Source organism: Coregonus clupeaformis, chromosome 23, assembly GCF_020615455.1.
Source record: "Coregonus clupeaformis isolate EN_2021a chromosome 23, ASM2061545v1, whole genome shotgun sequence".
Classification (NCBI taxonomy): Eukaryota; Metazoa; Chordata; class Actinopteri; order Salmoniformes; family Salmonidae; genus Coregonus; species Coregonus clupeaformis.
In genome coordinates this window covers 13,315,005-13,327,451 of record NC_059214.1, presented here as the reverse complement: position 1 = coordinate 13,327,451, position 12,447 = coordinate 13,315,005, and the positions used below count along the sequence as shown (strand labels likewise).

Here is a 12,447-nt window from a genome sequence, read left to right as displayed (position 1 = left end):
TACTTTACTTTGAGATGTGTATTGTTGTGAATTGTTAGATACTACTGCACTGTTGGAGATAGGAACACAAACACTTCGCTACACCCGCAATAACATCTGCTAAATATGTGTATGTGACCAATAAAATGTGGTTTTATTTGATTTGAAGCATATGTAAACCATATTATCTTGATGTATATAATATTAGCATGTATGTTGCATGTTTACCAAACTTCAGTATAGATTTTTTGGGAGGGAAAGCACAAAACACATTGCAACAAATGTTTATTGATTTATAAGAATGTGTGACTGCCAAAGACCATTGCACAATGGACTGAGTGAGCAGTTTTCTACAGACACACACACACTTTTCATGTGTGTCAGTGGGAACGAAATCGCATCACTACTAGTCATGTGCACACAGAAGAGTACCCACTGTACAAAATAACACATATCTACTTTCAGTGACCAATAGTAATTGGTTATCACTTATTTTCAGATGATGGACTATTCTGGTGACAGAGCACATCTCAAGAAATGGAAACAGTAGCTGTAGTAATTTTATGGCATTGTTGGATTTCATCCTCTCTACATAACTATTGAGTGTGTGAATGCAGGAGTACAAGGAGGTTATATCTGAATCATAAAGTGTGACATTTTCTTTAGTCTGTGTGGACGCTCTACTTCAACATACCAAAGCGTGGACAGCAGCAGATCGAAGACTGACTACAGAATCTCAATACGGAGCTCATTCAGTTTTGTCTGTATGCCACTTGTCTACCCTCCCCATTAAACAAAATAATGAATCTCAGGCCTTAGAGGCAGAACTGACAAAGCCTAGTTTTGACCACTGATTGCAGTGCTGCCTGAGACAAGGGTGAAAAACTCAGCAACCTGGTCTTGCACAGACTTCCGTACAATAGTACAGCTACGAACAGAAATGTTTGACTTTTGTTCTTTTTCTACAGTGGATAGTATGTAACTTCTGGCAGATAGAAAGTTTGCACCAAATATTCCCCATGTCTTTTCTGGTCTTGAGTTTGAGAGGCATTTTGCTCCTGAGGGGCATCTCAGAATTTTAGCAGTTGGGGGGGATATTCTTGTAGGGTCAGGAGGAACTATGGTCTTCCATTCTCTGACTCTCTACCGCTCTCCATCTCCCCCTATAATCTCCATTCAATCCCAGTTTAATCCAGCAGCTTGGAGTGCTCTATCCTGGTGATGGTCCAGTCCGGCGGCACACCCTTAGTAAACTCCCTTTGGAATCTGCAAACAGCCATGATGGATAAAAGGGTTGTTAAACAGGAAGTCTAAACATTAAGCACGTGAGACATTTGACAGTCATGCAAATGAGGTTACTACAGGTGGTTGTTCCTTGGAAACAGATATAGGATCTAAGAGTGGGCTCATCCCAGAGAGACTGTTTGCAGACTTAGTGCTTTCTATTTGTCAGAGAGATACTTAGTATGAATTGCTTTATCACAGCCACTTCCAACTGCAGACCATTAAATCAACTGTGACACATTGTACTTTAACAACAACAACAAAAAACTCACTCATAGTTGGCTGTGAGCAGTCTCTTAGTCTCCGGCGCACCCTCACCACCTATGGCCACCTGAAAGATGCGTGTTCCCTCCAATGATTCCTCAGGCAACCGGGCACTTGTTAGATACCAATACCGCATCAGAATACTGACAAACTTCCGCCCTGAAAGAATAGAGAGAAATGTTCTTGGAACAACAACAAAATGCCTACAGTAGGGCTGTGACAGTCATGACATTTTGGATGACGGTTATTGGTCAGCCAAATGAAAGCGGTCACTGTTATAACTGTTTGAATAGCTTATAAAAAATGTATACGCTCATTTTCTCCTCTCCTCCTTTCCTTACTGCATGTGCGGCAATAGAAATAGAATGAATAGAACGGGTGTCCTCATTCAAGTCAATGATGGCATAATGGGTGAACTGGCGGCTATTGCAAGTGTTCCCATAGGAGCAAAGCAGGAAGTAAAATCAAGAAGTAAAAGCTAGGTTGAAGATAAAAGCAGGAAGTGTACCCATCAATATGCGCTGTGATTTGTTGATTCAACTCAACTGACCTTACAAAAAATACATTCCATTGCATGAGCCATGTTAACTTAATTTGAATTAACATTTACATTACCATGGAAATTATTGCATCACAATACCAGGCAGCAATACTCTGTCGATATTCACGTAATAATAACAAATTCCCTTCGACCACGCCCACAAATGGGAGAAAACAAAATGTCTTTCCCATTGATCCCCAGTGTTTTTTGTTATACAGAAATAACAAAACATGCCGAAAAGCTACTGTGTTGTTCAATACCCAGGTCAAAATTGCGACCTATGGTTTGGAATGCTCCCACTTAGGGAAATAGGGCCTGCAAGAAGAGCCCTGTGGCTTCAGGCTATTCAGCATGGGAGAGTGGGAAATTGTGGGGTCCCGGAGTCCAAGTAGGCTACACGTACAGTAGCTATATGTGTGTGGAAAACATTTAAATCACAGGTAAGACATTTAACTCGTTTAGTATCCATTCTATTGCTATGTGTGCTGCTGCAGGGAGGGGGGCGTTGCTTGTTTCAGCAAGGAGTAACAAAGTTTCATCATGTTGTAAATAGTACGTTACCGCAGAAACAGACTCAACCGCACGAATGCTGGCTGTCTTCGATCAGCTGTTCGTTCCTTTTTTTTTTTTTTACGGTTATTTTATTTCCATGACAGTCTTCATCCATAAACGTCAGTTACACGGTTATACAGTAATAGTGCCAGCCCTAAAAACACCTATGCCAGGTCATTCAGTGCTTATGGCAAATTAATTTATTGCACACCAGGCATACAGGCTCTGGTGAATGAGACTACTGTGATAACTCATTCCCTTCCCTTGGTGAGCTCCCATTTGCCAATCTGAAATGAAATGGCACAGTGCTTACTAATCCAATCACCTATTCAAGCCTTACAGATATGCAATCAAAGTCAATACAGAAGGAAATACATCATTTTATTGGAATCCACCCACATTTAGTTAGAACATATTACTGACTGTTGACATCAGAAATGATCAGTCATGGTAAAGGAGTATGTGGTTTAGTGTGTTGTTGTTTTTTGCTGTGTAGACATAACCTGGCTCTTACCATCATCATCATAATAGATGCCAACATCCCCTGGTGTTGTGTACATCACGTCTTCCAGATCTGCAGAAAGCGCTTGTAGGTGGCTGGGAGGGAGCAGAGCACATTTCTCTTCCAGTTTTGCAATCAGCTGTGAGGGAGAAAATGGAGAGAGGAAATATGAGAAAGGGCCTAATGCCTGCAGATAATGCAGGACCGAGTGTTGGAAACCCTGCCTTAAAGAGCCATTTATAACTTGCCAGAAATGTCTAGATCAACTAGCTCATGTCAGCTAACATTTTTTAGCTAGGTTTTTTAGCCCATAGAATATGTTGTAATGTTTGAGTCACTCATATATCACATAAATACACATTAGACATGGCAAAATGTATAGAATTGCAAGAAAATTCGCTTTAAAACTGCAACAAAAAAAACTAACAAGAGGGGTGTGAACAGTTTGTGTCATGAACAGTGGTTGTGCCCATAGAAATAGACGTGGGGGGCGCGGGATGTTCCCCAATGCTGGAAGGGGGGCCTGAGTGAAAAAGTTTGGGAACCCCTAATTTAGCAGACGCTCTTATCCAGAGCGACTTACAGAAGCAATTAGGGTTAAGTGTCTTGCTCAAGGGCACATCAACATAATTTTCACCTAGTCGGCTCGAGGATTTGAACCAGCAAACTTTCGGTTAAAATGTTCTAAACTGCTAGGGCTAGCTGCCACCCCCAACCCACTAGCAGCTCCCCTATCAATGCTACACTGAAATGATTTGTGCAAAAATGTCTAAGAATATAATACTCACGTCTTTAGCTACCAGACCTTCAAGAGACTCAAATCGACTCCCTGACAACAGTCTTGAAACATGGGAGAATGCCTGCAACAACATATGATATTTGAGCTATAACACAACGTAAGAATTACGTAAGATGCACTAAGGAAAAAGTTTAACTGTTCATGATTAGAAGGGGATATTTTTTTTAACAAGAACTGGATTGTGCACAAAACTTGGCTTGCAGTAACGCCCACGTTGTTTCTCTTGGCTAGATAGGATGTGTCTAGCCAGGCTTACTTTAAGAAATGAAGTATTTCTGGTCTAACTAGCTTCCACTAGCTAGAGCACTCATTCCACGGATTGTAGCCTACCTGTTTCGATCCCTCTGTGAATTCTTCGATTTTGAATTCCTTGTCAAAATAGACCCGAATCAAAAAGTAGTATATTCGGGTTCGGAACCATATGAAAGGGTTGGGGATGCCAACCACAACCACTTTCTGGTTTTGTTTACCTCCACCTCGATCAGAGCTGTAAGGTCGGACTGTGGACACAACACCAACGGACAAAGTTGGAACCAGGCGAGTAGTCTTGTTGGACTGGGGCTGCACAGGTTTCAAGAAACGACTCAGTACTGAAGGCGGCCTGCTACAGTAGCAACCTCTTAACACGGGCAGCGCCATCTTCTCCTCCAACAGCATCTCGGTCCTTCAGTCTGCATCATCCGATAGCAAACATGGGTACACATTACTTGGTTACTATAAAATCTCTGACGATAAAATCGAAAAGCATGAATGTTTGAGATATAATTCATACATTACTTAATTTGTACTTTACTTAAGATATTTGATATGAACATGCATGTTTTTTTATCTTTGTATTTTTAAAGAAAATAAACAACAGAAAATTCACCCACTGATAGCTACTATGGTTCCATTTTTGCGGAAGGTAAATAGTGTGACACTGATACATGCTCGCATATAGAACTTCCAGCATAATATACACTGTCGAGTTCACGTCTATAAAATTAAGTAATGGAACACCAGGAGAAAGTTTCAGTCCCTGTCTTTACAGGACTGGATAAAGACAATTTTCCACGAGACATTTATCCAATTGTAAGACATCTCTGGGAAATAAAAAATCTTGCTAAATCAAATCAAAGTTTATTGGTCGCATACACGGTTTAGTAGATGTTATAGCGAAATGCTTATGCTACTATCTCCTAACAATGCAGTAAAATGTCAAACAAGTACACAAATAATTAAAATCTACAAAAAGTACAATAAAAAAAACTTGAAATCAAGAACTTCTGCGCAAATCCAATTAACTCAAATGGCACAGAAACAGTAATCAAAATGCAATCTATGTGTATGTACAAAGGAAACATGTACACAATATATACTAAGAATGATATGTACAGCAGTACATACATATATTAAAGTTAGCCCTTGATCATGATTCTGTTCCATTGCATTACACACAAAAGTCATTGGATGAAGAGTTAGGGGGAGTTTTGTTAAGAGAGAGCCCCAACACTCGGTCTGAACATTAACACGCATTGCTTGCGGTAAAGCATAAGGACCTTATCTTTCATATCAGTGACAAATAATACTAATATAAAAATATTTAAAAAAAGGTTACATTTATACACTTTATAGGGTTAGTTTTCCCACACCACCATATCTCCATGTTGAGTTTGTTTAGGGAAGACAGAGTGGACTACCTGTGCTAATTAGCTATATGCATCTCCGAACACCTGTGTGTAAATGGAAGACGGACGCCTTCAAACAGTGTACACTGTACAGTAAGTGTGTATTTTGCTGTTTGATGTGTTATGAAAGTAGAGGAATTGACTGTATGTTTCTAGAACCTTACTGCAATTGAGAATCGATTCACATTTAGATGGAGTGTTTGGCTTTTAAATATAAGGAGCAACATTAGGCTCATTTAGTCCATTATTGGGCTATATTAGAGTGAGCTATGTCAAGAATCCAGTATATACAGTGCATTTGGAAAGTATTCAGACCCCTTGACTTTTTCCACATTTTGTTACGTTACAGCCTTATTCTAAAATTGATTAAATTACAGGCACACATGTATTTGGGGAGTTTCGCCCATTTTTCTCTGCAGATCCTATCAAGCTCTGTCAGGTTGGATGGGGAGCGTCGTTGCACAGATATTTTCAGGTCTCTCCAGAGATGTTAGATCGGGTTCAAGTCCGGGCTCTGGCTGGGCCACTCAAGGACATTCAGAGACGTGTCTCGAAGCCACTCCTGTCTGGTCTTGGCTGTGTGCTTAGGGTCGTTGTCCTGTTGGAAGGTGAACCTTCGCCCCAGTCTGAGGTCTTGAGCGCTCTGGAGCAAGTTTTCATCAAGGAGCTCTCTGTATTTTGCTCCATTCATCCTTCCCTCAATCCTGACTAGTCTATCAGTCCTTGCCGCTGAAAAACATCCACACAGCATGATGCTGCCACCACCATGCTTCACCATAGGGATGGTCACGCCTGGCATTCAGGCCAAAGAGTTCAATCTTGGTTTCATCAGACCAGAGAATCTTGTTTTTCATGGTCTGAGAGTCCTTTAGGTGCCTTTTGGCAAACTCCAAGCGGGCTGTCATGGAAGCCATTCCTCAGTAAATGGCACGTCTGGCCACTACCATAAAGGCCCGATTGGTGGAGTGCTGCAGAGATGGTTGTCCTTCTGGAAGGTTCTCCCATCTCCACAGAGGAACTCTGGAGCTCTGTCAGAGTGACCATCGGGTTCTTGGTCACGTCCCTGAACAAGGCCCTTCTCCCCCGATTGCTCAGTTTGGCCGGACGGCCAGCTTTAGGAAGAGTCTTGGTGGTTCCAAACTTCTTCCATTTAAAAATTATGGAGGCCACTGTGTTATTGGGGACCTTCAATGCTGCAGAAAAAAACGTTCCCCAGATCTATGCCTTGACACAATCCTGTCTCGGAGCTCTACGGACACCTCATGGCTTATTTCTTTCTCTGACATGCACTGTCAACTGTGGGACCTTATATAGACAGGTGTGTGCCTTTCCAAATCATGTCCAATCAATTGAATTTACCACAGGTGAACTCCAATCAAGTTGTAGAAACATCTCATGGATGATCAATGGAAACAGGATGCACCTGAGCTCAATTTCGAGTCTCATAGCAAAGGGTCTGAATACTTATGTAAATAAAGTATTTCTGTTTAAAAGTTTTAATACATTTGGCAAAAAACATCTAAAAACCTGTTTTCGCTTTGTCATTATGGGGTGTTGTGTGTAGATTGATGAGGGGAAAAAAACAATTGAATAAGGCTGTAAGGTAACAAAATGTGGAAAAAGAGAAAGGGTCTGAATACTTTCCGAATGCACTGTAAATATGCGGTGTGTATAAACAGTGTAACTAAATACAAAGTACATTAGTAGTAATATTAGAATTACCTGTAAATCGGGAATACAGTACCTATTTAAATACTCAGTGTAAAATGGGAAGTGGCCATTGGTTCAATGTCTCTATGACATGGTACAGCAGTGTTGTCTGTGTGTGTGTTTGTGAGTATGAGGTGTGTGTTTTGTGTGAGTAAGTGTGTATCACCTGGTAGACGGCTAGTGATGGCTGTTCAACAGCCTGATGGCCTGGTAATATAAGCTATTTTTTTGTCTCGTCTTGTCACTGATGCACCTGTACTGTCTCCGTCTGCCAGACGGTAGCCGAGTAAACAGTCCGTGGCTCAGGTGACTGAGGTCCTTAGTGATCTTCTTGGCCTTCCTTTGACACCGAGTGCTGTAAATGTCCTGGAGTGCAGGCATTGGGCGGACCGCACCAGACCCCCGATGATGCGTTGGGCGGACCGCACCACCATCTGGAGAGCCATGCAGTTGAAGGCAGTGCAGGTGCCTTACCAGGCGGTGATGCAGACCGACAGAATGCTCTCAAAGGTGCCTCTGTAGAAGTTTGTGCTCCCTCTTCTGTCTCTTGTTGTCCACAATCAGCTCCTTCGTTTTCTTGATGTTGAGGGAGAGGTTGTTTTCCTGGCACTACTCCGCCAGGGCTCTGGCCACACATTCATGGGAGAACAGGGAGTACAGGAGGGGGCTGAGCATACACCTCTGGGGGGCTCCTGTGTTGCGTATCAGTGCGGCGGAGGTGTTGATGCCTACCCTCACCACCCGGGCTAGATGAATGCATATCTGCATTGTCCATTTGATCTAGCTTGGTCTGGTTTTCTTTCATGCAGCGAAGACCAGTGGTGCTGAGAGATGTAGGTCTTGGACCATGCCTGGACAAGTGGACAGTGGAGTACCTTAGGCAGAAAGGTAGTTATTGTGAAGTGAATGTTCATGTATCCACTGTCCCACAGGTGAACTTCCTACACAAAAACGTTGTTTACAGGTGAGCCCTTCAAGTGCTAATTCTGGCATTTCATCTACAGTTGAAGTCGGAAGTTTACATACACTTAGGTTGGAGTCATTAAAACTCGTTTTTCAACCACTCCACAAATTTCTTGTTAACAAACTATAGTTTTGGCAAGTCGGTTAGGACATCTACTTTGTGCATGACACAAGTAATTTTTCCAACAATTGTTTACCTACAGATTATTTCACTTATAATTCACTGTATCACAATTCCAGTGGGTCAGAAGTTTACATACACTAAGTTGACTGTGCCTTTAAACAGCTTGGAAAATTCCAGAAAATGATGTCATGGCTTTAGAAGCTTCTGATAGGCTAATTGACATGATTTGAGTCAATTGGAGGTGTACCTGTGGATGTATGTCAAGGCCTACCTTCAAACTCAGTGCCTCTTTGCTTGACATCATGGGAAAATCAAAAGAAATCAGCCAAGACCTCAGAAAAAAAATGGTAGACCTCCACAAGTCTTGTTCATCCTTGGGAGCAATTTCCAAACGCCTGAAGGTACCATGTTCATCTGTACAAACAATAGTACGCAAGTATAAACACCATGGGATCATACCGCTCAGGAAGGAGACGCGTTCTGTCTCCTAGAGATGAACGTACTTTGGTGCGAAAAGTGCAAATCAATCCCAGAACAGCAGCAAAGGACCTTGTGAAGATGCTGGAGGAAACAGGTATAAAAGTATCTACAGTGGGGAAAAAAAGTATTTAGTCAGCCACCAATTGTGCAATTTCTCCCACTTAAAAATATGAGAGAGGCCTGTAATTTTCATCGTAGGTACACGTCAACTATGACAGACAAATTGAGAATTTTTTTTCCAGAAAATCACATTGTAGGATTTTTTATGAATTTATTTGCAAATGATGGTGGAAAATATGTATTTGGTCACCTACAAACAAGCAAGATTTCTGGCTCTCACAGACCTGTAACTTCTTCTTTAAGAGGCTCCTCTGTCCTCCACTCGTTACCTGTATTAATGGCACCTGTTTGAACTTGTTATCAGTATAAAAGACACCTGTCCACAACCTCAAACAGTCACACTCCAAACTCCACTATGGCCAAGACAAAAGAGCTGTCAAAGGACACCAGAAACAAAATTGTAGACCTGCACCAGGCTGGGAAGACTGAATCTGCAATAGGTAAGCAGCTTGGTTTGAAGAAATCAACTGTGGGAGCAATTATTAGGAAATGGAAGACATACAAGACCACTGATAATCTCCCTCGATCTGGGGCTCCACGCAAGTTCTCACCCCGTGGGGTCAAAATGATCACAAGAATGGTGAGCAAAAATCCCAGAACCACACGGGGGGACCTAGTGAATGACCTGCAGAGAGCTGGGACCAAAGTAACAAAGCCTACCATCAGTAACACACTACGCCGCCAGGGACTCAAATCCTGCAGTGCAAGACGTGTCCCCCTGCTTAAGCCAGTACATGTCCAGGCCCGTCTGAAGTTTGCTAGAGTGCATTTGGATGATCCAGAAGAGGATTGGGAGAATGTCATATGGTCAGATGAAACCAAAATAGAACTTTTAGGTAAAAACTCAACTCGTCGTGATTGGAGGACAAAGAATGCTGAGTTGCACCATACCTACTGTGAAGCATGGGGGTGGAAACATCATGCTTTGGGGCTGTTTTTCTGCAAAGGGACCAGGACGACGGATCCGTGTAAAGGAAAGAATGAATGGGGCCATGTATCGTGAGATTTGGAGTGAAAACCTCCTTCCATCAGCAAGGGCATTGAAGATGAAACGTGGCTGGGTCTTTCAGCATGACAATGATCCCAAACACACCGCCCGGGCAACGAAGGAGTGGCTTCGTAAGAAGCATTTCAAGGTCCTGGAGTGGCCTAGCCAGTCTCCAGATCTCAACCCCATAGAAAATCTTTGGAGGGAGTTGAAAGTCCGTGTTGCCCAGCGACAGCCCCAAAACATCACTGCTCTAGAGGAGATCTGCATGGAGGAATGGGCCAAAATACCAGCAACAGTGTGTGAAAACCTTGGAAGACTTACAGAAAACGTTTGACCTGTGTCATTGCCAACAAAGGGTATATAACAAAGTATTGAGAAACTTTTGTTATTGACCAAATACTTATTTTCCACCATAATTTGCAAATAAATTCATTAAAAATCCTACTATGTGATTTTCTGGAATTTTATTTCTCATTTTGTCTGTCATAGTTGACGTGTACCTATGATGAAAATTACAGGCCTCTCTCATCTTTTTAAGTGGGAGAACTTGCACAATTGGTGGCTGACTAAATACTTTTTTTCCCCACTGTATATCCACAGTAAAACAAGTCTTATATCGACATAACCTGAAAGGCCGCTCAGCAAGGAAGAAGCTACTGCTCCAAAACCGCCATAAAAAAATCCAGACTACGGTTTGCAACTGCACATGGGGACAAAGATCATACTTTTTGGAGAAATGTCCTCTGGTCTGATGAAACAAAAATAGAACTGTTTGGCCATAATGACCATCGTTATATTTGGAGGAAAAAATGGGGTCGCTTGCAAGCTAAAGAACACCATCCCAACCGTGAAGCACGGGGGTGGCAGCATCATGCTGTGGGGGTGCTTTGCTGCAGGAGGGACTGGTGCACTTCACAAAATAGATGGCATCATGAGGAAGGAAAATTATGTGGATATATTGAAGCAACATCTCAAGACATCAGTCAGGAAGTTAAAGCTTGGTCGCCAATGTGTCTTCCAAATGGACAATGACCCCAAGCATACTTCCAAAGTAGTCTCTTCAGGTTGGGGGGGTTTCGAAGGGGTTATTTGGACACCTGTACAGAAGACGAATTCCTCCGACCTCGGTACCGTTACTTCTGGGGGAGTGTAAAAATCTTCCATATAGTTGACAGTATCCACCTCAGTTACGACAGCTCCCTCTACATTTTTGCTAGCTTCCATCTCAGCTGATGTTACTAGCTAGCTAGCTAACGCTGATTTCTTGCTAGCTAGTCTTGGCTGAACTTGCTTGAAGTATAACAAAGTGGAAAAGTGATGTTCGGTAAACCAACAAACTAATAGAAAGAAGAAAAAAAATACAGTAAGAAACGTAATTTTAACTGTGTTCGTCGTCAAACTCAAATTAGGGCTTGAATTCAATTTAAAGTTCAGGAGCTCAGTTTAATGTGACCGCTCACTCCGCCATCTTGTCCCACCCAGGTGACAGGGAGGAAGCCTGTGGTACTCTACAGCCCCCAGGATGCATTGCACCTCTACCTGTCAGGTGAGACCTCTGGGGGGGGGAGATTCTAGCTCCTTGTGTCAGGATTAAAACAAAAAAATACTTCCACAGTAACTACAGAAAAATGTCTACATGTATACCTGTCTATTTACTTTCACATCTAACTTTGTATCAGGTGACAAATCTGAGGTTCTGGACATAGACTCTCCAGACCTGGGGCGGTTCCCGGAGTTTGTGAAGGCTCGGCGGTACGAGTGTATGCTGGAACCTGGAGACTTGCTCTTCATCCCCGGTATTGGAAGACTGGATGATTAAATTAAGTGATGATTACACTCGAGTCAAAACAAATTAAATTAAATTAAATTTGGCCCAATAAAAAATAGTATGGAATTGAAATTTCCTGGGTAACAAGTGTAATTGCCTGAATCTACACTGTAAATGTATTTAGCTACACACTGTAGTAAATCCGTGTGCACAGTTCAATATCCTCCCTCTCTTTCAGCCCTGTGGTTCCATAACACCCTGACGTTAGTTTGGCGTGGGTCTCAACATTTTCTGGCGCCACCTGCCTGCAGAAAGTTATGACAAGAAAGAACCCTATGGTAATAAGGACCCTGTGGCAGCCGCTCGGGCCTTTCAGGCACTGGAGAGGGCACTACACATTCTGAACAAACTGCAGCCGGACTATCAGGACTTCTACGTCTGCCGCATGGTTCTATGCATCCAGAGCCTTGCATACTCCTCCCTGCCCGCTAGGGTGGCACGGGGCAAGTCGGAGACTACGTTTCCCTGCAGCCCACTAGCTCATCCGGCTGAGGATGCTCCTCTGAAACTCAGTCCGTGTACAGAAACAATCTCTACCCCCTAGACACTAGTGTATTAATACGTCTGACAGGATTTAATAGGTACATAAGGGGTAGGCGGTAGGGGTTGTTTCTGGACACTGCCTTGGAGTACACAACTGAAA

General features: G+C 42.6%; 2 protein-coding genes across 2 annotated transcripts; one reads left to right on the top strand and one right to left on the bottom strand.

The window, feature by feature from the left end:
- Positions 1-247: 247 nt before the first annotated feature.
- Positions 248-4,617, bottom strand: LOC121536219 (m-AAA protease-interacting protein 1, mitochondrial). The gene is made up of 5 exons (XM_041843488.2): positions 4,252-4,617; positions 3,911-3,982; positions 3,135-3,261; positions 1,536-1,686; positions 248-1,245 (listed from the first exon to the last, which is right to left on the bottom strand). The coding sequence occupies exons 1-5, from the start codon at positions 4,576-4,578 to the stop codon at positions 1,167-1,169; spliced, it is 756 nt and encodes a 251-aa protein (XP_041699422.1). The 5' UTR covers positions 4,579-4,617; the 3' UTR covers positions 248-1,166.
- A 294-nt stretch (positions 4,618-4,911) lies between these two features.
- Positions 4,912-12,348, top strand: tyw5 (tRNA-yW synthesizing protein 5). The gene is given in 6 exon segments (XM_045206405.1): positions 4,912-4,992; positions 8,108-8,262; positions 11,446-11,522; positions 11,656-11,772; positions 11,983-12,010; positions 12,012-12,348. Coding segments are annotated over 6 exon segments (795 nt in total).
- Positions 12,349-12,447: the final 99 nt, after the last annotated feature.